The sequence below is a fragment of the Copadichromis virginalis genome, linkage group LG7, assembly GCF_057382275.1.
Source record: "Copadichromis virginalis isolate Kocher_CV1m ecotype Utaka linkage group LG7, C_Virginalis_male_GT1.1, whole genome shotgun sequence".
NCBI classification, from domain to species: Eukaryota; Metazoa; Chordata; class Actinopteri; order Cichliformes; family Cichlidae; genus Copadichromis; species Copadichromis virginalis.
Genome location: NC_140624.1, coordinates 57,581,339 through 57,600,234, shown reverse-complemented (window position 1 = coordinate 57,600,234; position 18,896 = coordinate 57,581,339). Strand labels below are relative to the sequence as shown.

Below are 18,896 nucleotides of genomic sequence, written 5' to 3'. Positions count from 1 at the left end.
CAATGTTAGATTTAAGTACGTCCAAACTTGATTTCAACTTTAACTCTAAAAGCTTTGACTCCAAAACAGGCATTTAAAGAAATGTGAGGAAAATATAAAGGCCAGCTCAAATGCTCTAACTTTCTCATGAGCTGAAACTGGTCCTCACAAAAGGACAAATAATATTTTTATTGTCTTTATTTATTGTATTTTATTTACTTTATTTTCATAATACAGTTTAATTTCATTACTCACTCATGTTTGGATGAGCAGTTAAATCATTTACTGCCCTCTGCCACCCCTGGAGGCTATTGCCAACTCTTTCTGTCTCAATTTCTCACCAGGGCCATCACAGGTGACCCCTTACACGCCGCCCACCACCTGTTTGACTCGCTATATTATCATGTATTTTATAATGGTACAACACATGGGGATCTTAATAAAGGCATACAAATAAACCAAACAAGAACCTTACCTCTGTGAATGGTGTCAAAGCAGAGGACACATACACGAGCCTCTTTCTCCAGGTACTTCAGTTTACACTTCCTGTTGCAGCACACAGCACAGTAAACCTGCCACAGAGGAGAGAGGATGACATTGACGGCATAGATACGCTACACAGCAATCTGCATGGACAGTAAATTCACGTCTGGAAGAAGACAACAATTAACAGGATGTTGAAACGTGTTTGTCTATCTGGTCCTTCAAACAGCATAAGATTGTGCTATAAACAATAGTAGAACCTAATCATGTCTGATTTAATAAGAGGCCTTTGAGGGACTTGACTCAGCACAGACCTATAGAAAAGCTGAAAAGAGAACTGCTGACTCATGCTCTCTGCTTACATCAATTCACTGTGCTATATTTGGTCCTCACTTCATCAGAAATTTTACCCTTACATGCTAAAAACTTCCAGAAATACCTTGAATTACACAAGAAGAAAAAACAGGCAATGCAAAACAGGCATTTATAAGAAGCTCATTAGGTAATCACTTCTATGGTGATTTATTTATCAGAATCACTTTTGGGATCTAGATTTTTATGATGGATGCTTTTCACAGTTTTCAGATTTTTTTTGTATAAAGTAATCAGGAAAAATCTGATTATTCAACAGTGAACTCTGCATTTCTGAGTCAATTAACTGTTTAATTGTAAAGCTGGGCATACTCTGTGTGATCTTTGGCCCATTTTGAGCATATTTTTCAGTTGTGCGACCGTTTTGGGGATCGGCCCAAGTTTCACCTTAATTGTGTGTCGTGCATCGTGGAGTATACATGGGGTAACGAGAAGCGATTAACACCTCACGAATAGCTCCCGATCATCAATCGTATGCTCGCAAGGAAATCAAACCTATTTGAAATCCTGTTGGCCCTTGTGAGGTTGTCAACGCAGCCTCTCACACTGCGCATGCGCAAACAGAAGTGCAGCGTGTGATCTGGACACAAGCGATAGAGGCATAACTTGTAGAACTTTATCATGACTGCACCAACTATGAAAAGAGTTGTATGGACATTGCTGCTCAACTGCAGCTGCCTGGTCAATGTTTTTCATAAGCAATTTAGCAAAGTTGATGGTGGTGGTGTGTGTGTCTGTGTGAGTAAAGACAGAGAGGGAGAGCAAGAGACAGATTTAGTGTTATAAGCTTCATGTTATGGACGCACAGTGTGAGCACTCAGGTCACATCAGTGCATCGGGCCATATAGTGTGAGACCCTGCATCATGACCGACGAACCTCTAACCCCTGCGATTTAATTGTACAGTTTGAGCAGGAGCTGAATAACGTGACTGAAAAAAAAAACGCACAGTGTATGCCCAGCTTAACGGCATTAAACTGTTTAAGTTTCTCTTACAAATGACATTTTTAATCTCAATGAGATATTTACCTGGATAAATAAAGGAATAATAATTATGTGAAACAACAGCTGTATTGCTTTATTATGTAGCACTCTTTGTCTACCTGAACACTTGCATTTAACAAAGCTACTGAAGTCAGGTAAATGCTGTGCGGCTAGTGGCTGACTAATTACACTTTGCTTTGCTATTACTGCAGAAGTTGACTTCTTTCAGCTGCTATTTGCAAGGGGTTGCCACAGTGAATAGATCTGCATGTCTGAACTTGTATAAATTTTAGGCCAAATGCCCTTCCTGACGCAACCCATCCAGGAATTTGCATCACCTCCCAGTTTTGAAAGTGATACCTTCGCATGCTAGGCACTGGTGTTCCCTTTCAATTGATTCACTCGGTACAACACCTAAGTATGGGATATCACGCCCTTGCGTGTCTTGGCTGAAGAAACCTTTATTCACGCCTTTAAGGCAGATGACATTTGATGACACGCGCACGGACCCGCCTGCACATATAGCCGCTGTCATCACAGTCATGCTTCAGTTCTTATGCTCTTCACCTCGCTGAGAACACCTCTGCTGAGTTGGGCTAGCTAGCTGCTACTAGTTAGCTCCACTGTCTGCGGACTTGAACTTAGCTTAACTGCCCCTGTTGGTGTCAACCTCCACCAACGCAGTTGGTCCGTAGGCTGCCCGCGGAGTGCAGCGTTTGGGTTTGCGTTTTGGAATGGACTCCAAACTGATGCGAGCAAAGCAGAAATCTTCTGTTCGCCCCCGTCTTCAGGGATGCGGTTTCTCTTTGCACAACAGCGACCAGCACAATGCCTGCCCTGTCTGCCTGGGGATCATCCACGCTAGGAGAGCATTGACGGAGCCTGAAGCCTGTGCGTTTTGTCGCTAGCTCCGGCGCTCGATCCTGGAAACACGCGGTGGCGTTTGTGGAAATAGTGCTGGGACGCTCTGCTGTTGCACGGCATGAACCTCTCCTTTCCGAGTCTGGAGCCCTGGCTTCGTCCGAGTCCGAAGACGAGAATTATCCGGTCGATGTCCGGGCAATTAGCTGGGCTGACCACATGGAACATGTTGACAGGTTAGCCGATGACGAGCCAAAACCATGCAGGAGCGCTGGCGGGCTTCAGCTTGGCATGAGCCCGCCAGCGGGCTCATGCCAAACTTTTAAAAGTTTTTAAAAACTTTTGTACGGTTTTATCGGTTGGACGTTATAGCCCCTTCGGTGGCTCATACTGTCCTTTCTGCTGGATCTATCGCTCACTAAGGTGGTGGTGGTCCGATTCCGGTTCGGTGGCTGCTCTGCGGGGCGTATATATATGTCCCATACTTACAGTTGTGGTCAAAAGTTTACATACACTTGTAAAGAATATAATATAATGGCTCTACCGAGCGTCCCGTTATTTCTAAAACTGATTTTTCTCTGAGGGTGATTGGAACAAATACTTCTTTGTCACAAAAAACAGTTTGGTTCTTTAATGACTTTATTATGGGTTAACAGAAAAAAGTGATCACATCTGCTGGGTCAGAAATATACATACAGCAGTGCTAATATTTGGTTACATGTCCCTTAGCCATTTTCACTTCAATTAGGCGCTTTTGGTAGCCATCCACAAGCTTCTGGCAAGCTTCTGGTTGAATCTTTGACCACTCCTCTTGACAGAATTGGTGCAGTTCAGTTAAATTTGATGGCTTTCTGACATGGACTTGTTTCTTCAGCATTGTCCACATGTTTTCAATGGGGTTTAAGTCAGGACTTTGGGAAGACCATTCTAAAACCTTTATTCTAGCCTGACTTAGCCATTCCTTTACCACTTTTGATGTGTGTTTGGGGTCATTGTCCTGTTGGAACACCCAACTGCGCCCAAGACCCAACCTGTGTGCTGATGATTTTAGGTTATGTTGAAGAATGTGAAGATAATCCTCCTTCTTCATTATCCCATTTACTCTCTGTAAAGCACCAGTTCCATTGGCAGCAAAACAGCCCCACAGCATAATACTCCCACCACCATGCTTGATTGTAGGCATGGTGTTCTTGGGGTTAAAGGCCTCACCTTTTCTCCTCCAAACATATTGCTGGGCATTGTGGCCAAAAAGCTCGATTTTTGTTTCATCTGACCACAGAACTTTCCTCCAGAAAGTCTTATCTTCGTCCATGTGATCAGCAGCAAACTTCAGTCGAGCCTTAAGGTGCCGCTTTTGGAGCAAGGGCTTCCTTCTTGCACGGCAGCCTCTCAGTCCATGGAGATGCAAAGCACGTTTGACTGTGGACAATGACACCTGTGTTCCAGCAGCTTCAAATTCTTGGCAGATCTGCTTTTTGGTGATTCTTGGTTGACTCTTCACCCTCCTGACCAATTTTCTCTCAGCAGCAGGTGATAGCTTGCGTTTTCTTCCTGATCTTGGCAGTGACGAAACAGTGCCATGTACTTTATACTTACAAACAATTGTTTGCACTGTTGCTCTTGGGACATGCAGCTGCTTTGAAATGGCCCCAAGTGACTTTCCTGACTTGTTCAAGTCAATAATTCGCTTTTTCAGATCCATGCTGAGCTCCTTTGACTTTCCTATTGTAGCGTTTGTATCCAATGAGCCCTATTTAACTGGCCTAAGAGAAGTCACCAGCTGTCATCACTCATAATCACTCACAAGCAGTTAAGAGGCCATGCTATGAAGCTCAGTTCACTGACAACTTTCTAAGTCACCAAAATTGCTAATTCATGTTGCCGTATGATTATTTTTGACCCAGAAAATGTGATCACCTTTTTCTGTTAACCCATAATAAAGTCATTAAAGAACCAAACTTCATGAATGTTTTTTGTGACAAAGAAGTATTTGTTCCAATCACTCTATCAGAGAAAAATCAGAGTTTTAGAAATAACGGGATGCTCGGTAGAGCCATTATATTATATTCTTTACAAGTGTATGTAAACTTTTGACCACAACTGTATGTGTTGTACCGAGTGAATCAACTGAAAGGGAATTGAAGTTATAGACATAACTATTCGTTAACACTATGGAGCCACTGTTATTGTGGAAAGTAACAGTTGGTTATACATTAGGGATCAACCAATATGGACTCCTCAAGGCTGACTGTGGTTATTGGTATAATTAAAACAAAACTCTGGTATCATAATACAGGATAAAGTTGACCCTGAAATCAGATTAGGCCAAGGGCCTTAACGGGGAAAAAAGGAATGACTTGTGTTGGCCAAAAAAACCCCACAAAAAAAAAACAAAAAAAAAAACACACCCCACAAAATTTATGTGGCTCTAAATTAATGAATCTGACTCTTTCTCACTGAAAGCCACTGGATTTTTTTTTAACGGCAAGCCAGAGAAAAAAGCCATTTGACAACATGTCATAACAACCATTAATTGCAGCCACACTGTATTTACAGCTGACAATAATGCTGACACAATCTAATATTCAAGTGTAAAATACATTCTATTCAGTGACTAACATACCTTCCCACAGGCACGACAGTGATGCCGCCTTTTGGTAAAAGTGAACTTCTGATTGCACTTCATACAGTTGGGAGCTTCAGAGTCTGGCACCCAAGCAGGCTGTCTGTTCCCTAGCTCCTCCACTCCCTCCCTTTTGCAGCTCACTGCCTTGGCACTGTCTATGGTAAACTCCCCAGGGTAAGGTGGGGGTTCTGACAGTTCATCATACACCACACTGTAATCCTGATCCTCCTGAGTTGCATATGAAGGGTTAGAATCCCTAAAGTTGATGGAATGCTCATCTGTAATACTGGGGTTTATTGGTGAACGTTTTCCATCCTGTGCAGTACTTGGCACTGTTGTAGAAGCACTTAACATCTGAGCCAGCTCCCCCTCTTCCTCTTCTCCTGTTGCTGGAGATCTTGCAGTTTGGCAGTGCAGCTGTTTAGGTCTTGCACCTCCATAGGAGGGTTGTAGATCAGGGCTACTGCTGTGCTGGGACTGGAAAGTGTTGCTGGTCAGAGAGCTTACCCCAGAAGAATAGTCTTGCCAAGGTCTGCAAGAGTCCTCTGATACTGATAGAGCACCAGGGTTAATGCTCCCCTCTGCAGATACACATATTGCTTGATCACTTTCTGGAAAAGGTAGACCTAAGTCCTGTTTTACAAGCCCTTCCTCTGGAGCCCTGTTTGATTCTGGGAGAGATTCAGGATAAGAAACACCCTGTTCTGCTTCAGCATGTGCTTGCAGGAAAGCATCCAACTCCTCATCTGTAACCAGCAGCTCAGCCTGGTCGCTCTCAGGCAGGTACTGGAAACCAAACTCTGGAGGATCTACTAGGCTGGTTTCTGAACAATTGGTGGAGGTAAGATCTGTAGAAGCTTCAAGAAAAATCTGTTGTTGCCCCTCTGGAGACTGTCTGCCCTCTGCAACCTCCTGGACCACAAAAGCAGGTAAAGCGGGTGCCTCCGGGTGGGAAGCGGGTGCCTCCGGGGGGGAAGTGGGTGCCTCCGGGTGGGAAGCGGGTGCCTCCGGGTGGGAAGCGGGTGCCTCCGGGTGGGACTCTTCCTCCTTGGCTTCCAGGCCTGACAGGGATTCTGCCTCTGTGCTCTCAGACACATCTGCATCAATGCATAGCTCAGCTTCCCCTGAATCATCTTCTGTGGTCTTTGGGTTCACAAGAGCGCCGCACATGGACACAGCTATGGGTAAACATGACAGGGCTACCGGCTTGCTGTGTGAGGCTTTGGATTCCTGACCTGGAAGACCCTCTGCTTCACATTCATCCAAGGCTTCATGAGACTCATTCTCTTTACTAACTTTGATTGTTCTAGTTTTCCTAACACCATCAACAGGATCCAGATCACTCTGTTCCACAGAGTTCTCAACTACTTGGTCAGAGATATCCCCCCCGTCACTGTCCCCCTCCTCTTTATTAGCTAAGTCAGTATCTATTGAAGATAGTGAATGATCTGCGGGATCACAGCTCCTTTCCACTGCTGCGGGGAGAATGACATCAAGCAGACTGAGTGAGGCAGAGTATCCACCACTCTGCTGATGTAAATCTAGACTCAACAGTACCTCTCCCTTCCCTACAAGGGTTTGCTCTTTTTGAGTGTCTCGACTATGGCATGCACCCTCTTGCTCTTGTCCTACTTCGGGGCTGTTAAAATCCACAAGCAGTGCTTCCTCTTCCTCCATTTGCTTTTCCACAATGTCCAGCTTACTGAAGGCATCGTGGCTACTGGACCTGACCAGAATGGCTGAGCTTGTGTCATTCACAAGGTCGCAGACAGGTTTCAAAGCTCTGTCTGGACAGGGAGGGGTAGAGCTTTTGGCTGACCTGCGATCCACAGACAACAGAAGGTCCACACCAGTGAGAGGCTGACCTTTGACCTCTCTATCAGTGCTGCGGTTATGGTTATGACTGGCAGAACCATCAGGACAGCCGGGTGTCAATCCATAATGAAGAGAATTAAGGTCCGGGAGGCTTGGTGGATTTGGGGACAGCTCTATAGGTGAACACTGAGGGCCAAGTGAGGAGAAGGGGTACACAGAGGGCTTCAGGGAAACAGGCCTGCCTTCGTGTTCCTCTGCAATCCAAAAAAAGGAAAACAGTTAATTCAATTACACTTGAGCTGTACTTTTGATACACTGGCACCGTCAATTCTGTTTTGCTAGATTTTTTTTGGTGCTTTCCCCCCCCCAATCTGGTAATATGGTTCTGGGGTCAAAGTTGTGCTGCTATCCGAACCATGAGTGCTAAAATACAAATACACGGTTATATTTACTAACTGCAAAAAATGCTAAGTTCTAATAAAGTAATTTGGTTACTTAGGCATCCTGTGACCCTCCAGTAAACAGACTACCGTATTTTCACGACCATAAGGCGCACTTAAAAGTCTTAGATTTTCTTCAAAAAGTACGGCGCGCCCTATAGCGCAGTGCGCCCTGTGTGTTGTAAGGATGACGTAGTAGAGAACACCATGAGAACGCTAAAGGGTGAAGTGTGGGCGTTGATCGTATATACCGGACAATCGCACATACCTGTCTAAAAGGACAGGTATGTGCATTATGTGGAACATCGTTGTTTTAACAACCCTGAAAATGGCAAAGAGACACGCTTATGAAGCACAGTTTAAACTGAAGGCCATCAGCTATGCGGAGGAACATGGAAATCGAGCAGCGGCGAGAGAATTTAAGATTAACGAATCGATGGTTCGCAAATGGAGGAAGCTAGAAAACAAGCTCCGGCAGGTCAAGAAAACGCAGCTGAGTTTCCGCGGACATAAGGCGAGGTGGCCCGAGTTGGAGGAAAGACTCGAGCGGTGGATCATCGAGCAAAGAACGAGCGGGAGAAGCGTTTCGACGGTCACCATTCGGCTAAAAGCAGTTTCACTAGCTGAAGAGATGAACATTGAACATTTCCAAGGAGGTCCGTCTTGGTGCTTTCGTTTTATGAAACGGTGCCATTTTTCCATCCGGACCAGGACTACGGTAGCGCAGCAACTTCCAGCGGATTATAAGGAAAAGCTGGCCATCTTCCGCTCCTACTGCAGCAAACACATCAGCGACAAAAACATCCAGCCCAGCCACATCACAAACATGGACGAGGTCCCGCTCACTTTTGACATCCCGGTGAGTCACACTGTGGAGAAGAAGGGGACCAGCACGGTAGCGATACGCACAACGGGGTATGAAAAGTCTTCTTTTGCTGTTGTGCTTGGCTGCCATGCTAATGGACAGAAACTGCCGCCTATGGTGATTTTTAAGCGAAAGACTTTGCCTAAAGAGAAGTTTCCAGCAGGAATCATCATTAAGGCAAATGAAAAGGGCTGGATGGATGAGGAAATGATGAAAGAGTGGCTGAGGGAGGTGTATGTAAGGAGACCAGGTGGTTTTTTCCACGCATCACCATCGCTCTTAATCTGTGACTCTATGCGTGCCCATCTCACAGCCAATGTGAAAAAACTAGTGAAACAAATGAACTGTGAGCTTGCTGTCATTCCGGGAGGCCTGACAAAGGAACTCCAACCGCTGGACATCGGTGTGAACTGCCCGTTCAAAGTAAGGCTGCGAGCGGCCTGGGAGCGATGGATGACCGATGGAGACCACAGTTTCACCAAGAGTGGAAGGCAGCGCCGGGCGAGTTACGCCACAATTTGCCAATGGATTGTAGATGCTTGGGCTAACATGTCTGCTGGCACTGTTGTTTGAGCTTTCGCAAAAGCCGGCATCATTTCCCAGGAGCCGCACGGCACGGAAAGTGACTCTGACAGTGAAGAAAGTGAACTTGGCATGTTTGATGGAGATTTAGCGCAGCTGTTCAATTCAGACACAGAGGATGAGGACTTCGATGGGTTTGATTGATGATAAAAATGTGAGTACCAAACTTCGTTTTGCTCCTGCTTTATTTTTAAATACGCACACTTGTATGCTTGTGTGTTGTTGATGATGACGATTACCGGTAATAGAAATGTGAGTAAGGTACCGAACTCAGGTTTGCTCCCGCTTTATTTTTAAATACGCATACGGTACTTGTATGCGCCCTATAATCCAGTGCGCCTTATGTGTGTGTTAAATACAGTAATGGCACACATAACTGAGACTGCGCCTTTTAGTACAGTGCGTCTTATGGTCGTGAAAATACGGTACTGCATGCCAGTAACATGACAAATGAAGACAGCCATTTGTCTTCATAAAGACAAATGTGTAAAACTTATTTAAATGTGCTAAGAGTACAAACACACTGCAGTTGTTGTTAGTTCTAGAAGAAACACCATTTTTGGCTAAACCTTGGATGTTTGACAAAGTATCATTGAATCACAGGTTTGAGTATAAAATCCGGCGTCTCCAGATGGGACACGGCTTTGCCTGAGTGAGAGTCTTCCTTCCTGGCTTCCAGACCTGACAGAGATTCTGCTATATATATTCTGCTATATGCACTGCCTGGCCAAAAAAAGAAGTCACTGGGCACTATTGTATAGAATGAAAATATCAACATGTTGCTGATAAGAGAAAATATTTGTCTGTAGGTACACTGATAAATGTGTACGTATGCATGTACATCTATGCGCGTGTCTGTGAGTAAATATAGATGTGTGTGTGTATAACGTATGCATGTTAACTTGGTGTGACAAAGGTTGCTAGTTTTGTAACACAGACCAAGAAGTTACACAAAATGTGGTGTTTTTTTAACATCATCTCTTTTAAATATCTTGTTTCCCAAGATGTAAAGATTGTCTGATTTACTGTTTTGCCACTTCTGAGCAGTGCTCACAAAAACAAAAGTTAGTTGGTTGCTCTTAGCAGTGAAAATACTGACAACTGTCACTGAATTACTTTAATGCTGAAGAAATGTTTAAAAGCAGAAGATTCTAATGCAAGTCTCTGCACTGCTGTCCCATTAATCTGCTGTATGATAAACAAAAACATCAGTTCCTTGTGTTATCAGTTGTTAAATAAATCAAAAATCAGTATGAAAGACTTGATCTTTGATACACATCTGTATTGAGGATTTGTTGACTTTTTAAATCACTGGCTTCACTTTAACACTGGGGAGAAAAAAAATGCTAAAACCGCAGAAATCTAGGGCACATTATGAAACACTCCAACTTATGGTATGTACAGTTACATGTGTTGGCTGCAGATTGAGCAACTTTTTTAAATGTACGTATTTTAGCGAAAGTTCTAATTTCTCACTCCCTTTCCTGGTTCTCGTTACGAGTTAGGGTTTTTTTGCTGTTGTTTTTTTAAATCATAAAAGCTATGGAGTACTGTACAACACATTGGGACAACAGCACTGCCATAGCTTCAAAAGTTCCTTAATCCTCTGGTTTAAAGGATTTTCTTTAGCATCAAAGTAATTCAGTGACAGTTGTCAGTAGAGCTGGGCGATATATCGAGTTTTTAAAAAATATCGATATATTTTTATACAAGATGTGACAATATCCTTTATATCGATATAGTCTATGTTACGTTATAATTATACTTGTGGAACCGCAAATTTGCCTCTCTTTCGTCCACTTTCGTCTTTACGCAACGTTACTCGGCCTCGCCTCTCCTTCACTGAACACAACTCCCCCTCCTCCCCCATCGCTTCACCTGCAGGAAGCGACAAGATGGACACGGCAAATCTCCGTTAACGAGTTACTGCGCATCGCCCCGTGCGTGGGGCTGGACGGCATCAACGTGTTAGCTAGCTAACCAGGCTAACGAGCTAACCACGCTAACGCCATGCAGCCCAGAGGTGCTGCACGGACTAAAATCCTTGCATTTTCTCAAAAGTTGACAGCGCGCCTTATGTATGAATTCTGGTTGTGCTTGATGGCCGCGAACAGATTTCATGTGGAACAATCTCAGCAATCTGTCAAAAAATGTTTTAGTACGACTTTGGTAAGCTACGGAGCAGCACCGCTTGATGGATTGTCGGAGCATTACGGCTGAGCCTCGCGGAGTGATACGTACTGTGCTTCAACGTAGTATTACCCTACTGTGTATAAGGACCATAAATGGCACCTGTTAAGAGACGTGGTTGCGAAGCGGATTACAAACTCCAGGCTGTCAGTCAAGTTGGGAACAGAGCAGCTGTGAAATCTGTCTTTGTTATTGTGCTCGGCGTCTTTTAGTTTACATTTTGACTGCACAATTGTGAGCTTTTTGTTATGCACAAAAACAACATTGTTTTCTTTTATTTATGGAGCATTATTATTTAATTATTTAATAAATGCTCATAATTTATTTTCATCTGGGACACAGCTTTGACTAAGAACTCTCTTTTTGTTCTTACTTTATGGCTTTAAAAAAAATATATCGAGATATATATCTTATATCGCCATCCAGCTAAAAAATATCGAGATATGAATTTTGGGTCATATCGCCCAGCCCTAGTTGTCAGTATTTTTATTGCTACCCAGCAATCAACAACTGTTGATAATTAATTTGGCAAAGTTTATTTTCCATATTGCAAAGAAGTACAGTTTTAAACAATGCTTCTGTTGCTGCTACAGTGTAACTCAGTTTAATGCCGAAACCGGAACTGAGCATCAAAATTACCAATAGGACACGCACTTCCTTTGGGCTCCGCCTCCAAACAGTCAAAAGTCAGTCCAATCCTGCCGAGGACTACCCACGAGAGTGTGAAACTGCAGCAGCCTCAAAGCAGACACTCTTGTGTTCGCGATGGCTTCTTTCTGTGCATGGCTGCTAAGTTCTACGCATGCGAGTTATTGAATTTAAACACAGGGAAGTTAATTGCACCTGTGAAATGAAATTATTTGCTCAGATTATGTTTTTTCTCGCACGTGACTTATAATAGTATAATATAATAATTCCATACACATTCTTTGTTACTTGTGTTATCAGTTGTTATATCTTTACTGAGATAAACTATAAAATGAATAAATCCATTAACAATGAATCATGTCTATCCCTTATCAGATGTTACTGTCCATGTGATGTGTGACTGGTCTTACCACTATTGAGTTCAAAGTCATCTAGCAGCTTGTCCAGATCACATACAGCTGCCTTGAAGAAGCTGTCCATGCTGCACTAAAGGAAAGAGGCTTTTTATGCCCTACAGTTTCTGAAAAGAAAAACAAAAACAGGTCTGTTGGGTGAAGAAAGGATTACTTCAAATGTTGGATTGTTTTTCAGGTTCTTTGGTGTTTGGGTGGTGGAGTAAAAATCCACTTAACATGCCAACCACAGCTTAGTAAACATTTACTACACCAGTCAAGGACCTCGGTAAAGACAACAAAAGTGCAAATGCACATGACGCTGAGCTGCAAATGAACATCTTTAGCAGGGATCATCCCATTTAGTGGCAGATTGTCAGTACTCTGCACAAAGTGACATGACGATAGTGTGAAGTGGCTAAAATGAGCTGATAATGCTGTTGTTTGGAGGTGAAGAAGCAGAAATCTCTGACATTATAATCTTTATCAGCTTAAGACACAGCAATAACTGTGTTCCATTAGTGTTAAATAAGCACAGTTTCATATAACACTAAAATTCCATAATTATGTTGCAGTGAAAATTTAGATATTCCTCTTTAGGAGATCCCCTCTGGTAACAAATAAAAAAAAGAAAAGCAAGTATAAATAAGGAAAAAGAATCGAAGTGGCTAACAGAAAAAGAACAATGCTTTACAACCCAGAGATTAACACAAAACAGTCAATGGAAAACCATAACAATTAATCTCCAAAAGTTGATTCTGTTCATCTGGACGTAGAGTTTTGTGTAGGGCTGCTCGATTATGGCAAAAATGATAATCACGATTATTTTCACTGAAATTGAGATCACTATTATTTGACGATATTTATTTATTTAACCCTTTAAGACCTACCATAGAACCAAGTCCGCCAGAGCTTATATTATTTTTTTTTACATGTTGTAGTGCCATTTGTGAGAGCATTTCAAGTTGCTATACATCAACTGTTATAGCCCATATTTTAATAATATGTATGCATTAAGTCCATAGTAACTGCATTAATTGCAAACAAGTGCAATAAACTACAAAAAAATTGAAAATCGTTTTTGTTTTTTTTACATATATTTCTACTTGGAGAAATTTAAGAGGTTTATCCCTCAAAACTTTAAATACAAAAAAGTTGCAAAAAATAGTTTACAACAACAGGAAATTTAGTTTGAGTGTCTTCATAGTTTTATTTTGGAGATACAGCAACAGGAAAAACGAAAAAACAATCCTATGATGCAAATTTGCAAAGAAAACAGCAGGTGCATCAAAATAAACTATTTCCAGCAGTGCAATTTGAGTTCTAAGCATCCCAGAAACTATTCAGAAAAGTCAAACATGACCAGTATAGGCTTTTAAGGCCTACAAGTAAAGAAACTACATTTTCAGCGAAAATGACATCACTTCCGGTTTCGGCCAGGAAATGGTGGACATGCGATAGTTCGCGCTGACGTCTGTTTCACTGTGGGAAGTGTTACGAACAGCTGATCGGATCGGCAAAGCGTGTTTCTGGAATATTATGTTTTTGTTCCTGCAAGCGCTTTTTATGCAATTTTTGCAAAGCATTATGTGGAAGGAAACCGTGACCGAGGACAAGCTGATGGCATAAGATGTAAGTACAACTCCTCTGGTTTCATATGCAAAACAAATTATTGCGCTAGCTTACACGGTTCAGGTTCTACAGGGATTTAAAAATAGTTACGCAAAACGGAGCATGCTGCTCTGACCGGCTTTAAAGGGTTAACAATGACTTTAAAAAAAATAATATAAAATAGTGTGCAACACCACTGAAGTTTTTTTTACCTCTCTTTTCAACCAACGGCAGTCACTCTCCTCTCCAAATAACTTCTGCTTAGCTTTCCGAGCTTCCCTCGGGTCCTCTTAATCAGCGGTCTCCAACCTTCTTTGCGTCATGGACCGGTTTATGCCCGACAATATTTTCACGGACCAGCCTTTAAGGTGTCGCGGATAAATGAGGGAGGGGCTAATAATCGGCTCAGTCATTTTTAATGATCGTTGAAAGCCCAGATCGTAATCGTGATTAAAATTCGATTAATTGAGCAGCCCTAGTGATATTTCATTTTCTTATCATTGCTCAACATTATATTATATTACCGTGAACGGTATGATATGGCCCAGCCCTAATGCAAACTACTGAGGAGATGGGGCATTAGAGCAGGGCGATATGGCCAAAAATATTTATCACGATATATATTTGAAAATTTGCGATAACGATATAACTGACGATATAATTGATGCGAGACAAAATACAACTCCACAACATTACTAGCGCAAAAAGAAAACCTTCCATTTATTTTCACTTAAATAAGAAGCTGGTTTTTATGTACATTAAAGCTTTATAAAAATGTAACAGTGCAAATACAAATTCCTTGCTGAAAGTTTAACCAAAAGGCATTTCCAGTAGAAATGGGCTGACATATCCTGAGCATAACCATATATAATATCCACTGAAGTTAAAAAGAGGTGCTTTGCAAAATTAAACTGCAGTGTGCAATACGTATTTTTCGGACCATAAGGTGCACGGGATTATAACGCACATCAAGCGAAACAAAGCAGTCAGATAAATCAAACTTTATTAAACTCATTCTTCTTGCTTCCTCCACTTCTGTACCATTGATTCATTAATGTTGAATTCTCTGGCAGCTGCTCTATTCCCATGTTGTTGCAGTATATTAATGACTAACCTCGTATTGTGGATGGATTATCTCAGTTGTTCTCCTGACTGAAGTTTGGTCTGTTTACAGCACCCTGCCATGCGATTGCATTTGTCTCTAACCATGAGGAACCTTAACGTTAACTTTTATAAGTGGAAAAGTGTTAGTGTTCGTCCTCCAGCTTCCCTGTTTATGTTATGCTAACATAGCTGTGTCGCTAGCGATTACGTAGCACATCATTATATACCAGCTAGCCCAACTTCAGTAACCCTACAAACGTCACTGCTGTTTAGTTTCCTGTCTTCATTTATGTTGGAAGTGATAGCAGAGCTGTACGTTTGATTTTTTTCAGAAATCTCTCAGTCAGAACATGCAATATCATGCTTAGGTAACTAGCGAGCTAACTTCCGCTAGCTTCCCGCTAACTTCTAACTCTGTTAAATGTAATAAATTTTGTTTTAATGGATGCCTGGAAGTTAAACTTCATAGTTACACCTGGTAAAGCAGCAATGCTGATCGTTTTATTAAAGATGAAAGAATTTAGACAGTTTTTAACGCTCAGTGATGCTGCAGTGTTCGTTTGAACTGAAGAATAAGGAGTTTAGGACCCAGATTACTCCCAGATTTAAGAGCATCTTAGTCCGACAAATACGACAATAACGATGGCCGCTTGCATGTTCTGCAAAAAAAATGTGCTTTGTCGTGTATCTGACGGACAAACACCAAACCAGTTCCACATCACTGAAGTTGCACCATTTTTACAAACCAATTCTGGTTCATCTGTTTCACTCAACAATCGGCCATGTGCGTATGAAAACAAAGGCACTGCGCATGCGCGTTTTACTCATATTCTATCGCGATATTTCATTTTCCTATTGTTGCCTAACATTATACCGGTATTACCGTGAACGGTATAATATGGCTCAGCCCTATGGGGCATTACTGTGTAGAGCTGAGTGTCAGCTGGAGGAAGTAAAGACAGCACTGGTGACAAAGACATTAATCTTAATATCAATTAGTACATCATTGAATCTTGTACCAAATTATCTTGTATTATGAACAAAATAAGGTTGGGAGATATGTAAAAATTTTCCAACCGACGTTAGGCAATATATTCACGCAGGCACAGACTTTTTGATGGGCAGAGCAATCATCCATGAACTTATTTGCCCATTTAGAAAGGTTTTTTTGGAGGGAATATTTTACTTTCTTTTCTTGTTTGTTTCAGTATTAATATAGCTACTTTTTAGATTATGAATTAATTAATGTATTTATTTATTTTCTTGAGATGCGCCAAATTGGCAAAAGACTTACCATTTTATCGGAGATTTTTAACTTTTTGTTTAATTTTGTATTTTTTGTTTGGTGAAGTGTGTAAGACAGATAAACACTGGAACAGCCTGTAACCATTGGTGGAAAAAAGAAGCCAATTTCTCTTTGTTTCCCTCCCCAGCATTGTGGAGTTTTTAATTTAAATAAAATGTGGGGGTTCCTTTTCTGAACATAGGCTACTGCCTTTCTTTCTTTCTGTTATAAGTTGGAGTAAATGAATCGCTGCATTTGTGCGCACTCTGAGGAGGGTGCATTTGCTGGAAGCTGGAAGAGGGTGCTGTTAAAACAGTGTTATTATTTTTTCTGTTGACTCTTAGCTTCAACCAACATTATTAGCAAACTTATTCATGGTCAAATAAATAAATCGCTCTTGTAAAAACAATCAGCAAAAAGCCTATCATCGATAGCTGATATATTCATCCAATCGCCAAGCCTTAGTACACAAGTCATTGTTTTCAGAGCAAGCCTCCATCTTACTTAGAATTTAGTCCAACATGAATTCAAAAAGCTGAGAGTGTATACAAACCCGTATCAACTATGAATTGTCACCCTCACACAAACCAGTTTCACAGCCATCACATGATATGAACCATGTGAGTTCTGATGTCACTCAACTATTACTCATTGTGATTTGTGGGTTTTTACACTACTTAATGACAACTATGTCTCGTTTGTGTAGCGCAATAGTCTATAGCTGAAGAGTAGTAGTAGAAGTAGTAGTAGTTCAGCTGTAGTTTTACCAGACGGAAGCGATAAATGAAAGGAGAACTAGGTGATATACAATCCTCGGGTAACTTAACAGGAACACCACAAGAAGGATACGTGTATGAATGATTCACAGTAGTGCTAAGGTACAGACTGGTACTAGAATGCAGTTCCCACAACTTCAATGTCTCAACTTAACTCATAAAGCTTATCACTACATAGTTCTCAAAGTAAAGGTCCATGAACAAAGAAAAGGAAATAAATAGGGATGCAGCTATTGATTGTTTCACTAATTGACTATGCCATTGATTAACCAAGTAATTGGACAAGAAATAATAACAAATACTTAAAAGAGAAAAAATACTGGTCTTTCAAAATGAACTACTCATTGGTTTCCCTTTAAGAAATAGCAATGCTTTTAATAGTTTAACTTCATACAACATCTGCCAAAGAGTTAAACGTGTTCACTGTATTTATATACCCTATATTATATGTTTGAAAATAGGTCTGTAAGTACTGTATCTTCTGTGAGGTAGATTAGGTGTGTGTTCTTGTGTATGTGCCTCTGTACGTTTAACTATGCTAGTAAATCAGTGAGTGTTTCTGTAAGCTTTTTAAATGAGTATGTGGTGGCTGCAATGAAGAAAATCAAACATATCAACATTCTCAGAACTATGCTTAGCCCTGTGCTTTTATGCAACCTTTCCTGTCGCAGAAAACAGACATGATGATAGTACAAAAATAATTAATGTTTATAATAATTCAGTGTCCAAACCAACCAGCCCTAGGGATGGCTTGCTTTAAACATTGTCAGACTAAGCTAATGTCTCCATATCTTATTTTATCTTCTGTAGTTTTGCTGAAGATGTTTCACTAAACAGTGGTGGATAGGAGCAGATACTAATTTCACTTTTCTTCACGTTGGAGCTTTCTGAACACGTGGTTTAATTAAGGAATTCCACCAGCTTTTTCTCAGTAAATGTTTTTCTAGTAATTACAGTAACAAGCTGACGTTTGGAACGCTAGAAAAAAAGAAAAAATTTATTTCACTTCACTAAGCTTCCCACAAAGTGGGAAGAACTTCTTTTTCCGGTCTTACTTAGAGAGCCTCTTTTTGCTGCTGTCATTCAGTAACTATCTTTTCTTTCCCACAAGGTTTAATATTTAAGGGAAGGATTAAGTCTCAACAACCCTCTGAACTGAGGTTTGATAAGTATTCTGTCATTTAAAATTCATGTCGTTCTGCTGCTCATTGCTTATGAGACTGGCAAAATGCAATGACAAATAATATGAAACGAGAAGTACAAACACATTCACTATGGCTGTTTAGAGCTGAAGTTACAAATATCGGTTGTGGCGTAAACAACACATACTACATACATTTTTCTTGCTCTCATTTAAAACAGTTTCACAAACCAAAAAGGCAGTATAAGAGCGAGTAAGGTAAACAAAACTAGCAAACCCATCATATATGAAACGTTAGCAGGTAACATTAGCACTTACATTTCACATTAACAACCCCACTTAGCAGTTAGCTAGAGTCCTATTTTTACAGCTAACTCTGGCTAACTGTTTAAAGGTGAGCCACCTTTGGATTGCCTGTTGTACGTCTACTGAAATTAGCACGATTACGCCAGGTGTTGCTAAAAATTAGCCTGTTAGTTGTTACTGAACAGGCTAGCTGGCTAATGTGGCTACCAAACTATGGAGAGGGGGGGGGGGGGGGTTAACGAATTTCTTACCAGTATGTTTTACTCCATGTGTCGAACCTCAACAATTATTATCTCTTCAGATGTAACGCATAAGAAAACGTTGCTGGTATCTTAGGGTAATTCCACGGTAAAAGTCGTTCGGCCAACTAGCTGCTGGATTAGTTTTACTGGAGAGGTGTAAATTCTCCACTTAAGCGGCCATCTTGAACATGCAGA

The 18,896-nt window shown here is 41.3% G+C and overlaps 1 protein-coding gene across 2 annotated transcripts in view; it reads right to left on the bottom strand.

Moving 5' to 3' along the window:
* The window catches only part of zfyve16 (zinc finger, FYVE domain containing 16), a 41,464-nt gene extending 22,568 nt beyond the window's left edge, over positions 1 to 18,896 (bottom strand). For both annotated transcript variants that reach the window (XR_014921482.1, XM_085464430.1), the window contains exons 1-4: positions 18,711 to 18,896; positions 12,255 to 12,364; positions 5,302 to 7,373; positions 455 to 551 (exon numbers count right to left, since the gene is read on the bottom strand). Coding sequence is in view for 1 of the 2 variants with exons in the window: in XM_085464430.1 (XP_085320556.1) it covers positions 455 to 551; positions 5,302 to 7,373; positions 12,255 to 12,324 (2,239 nt within the window). In the remaining variant the exon portion in view is untranslated. The remainder of the gene's footprint in view (positions 1 to 454; positions 552 to 5,301; positions 7,374 to 12,254; positions 12,365 to 18,710) is intronic.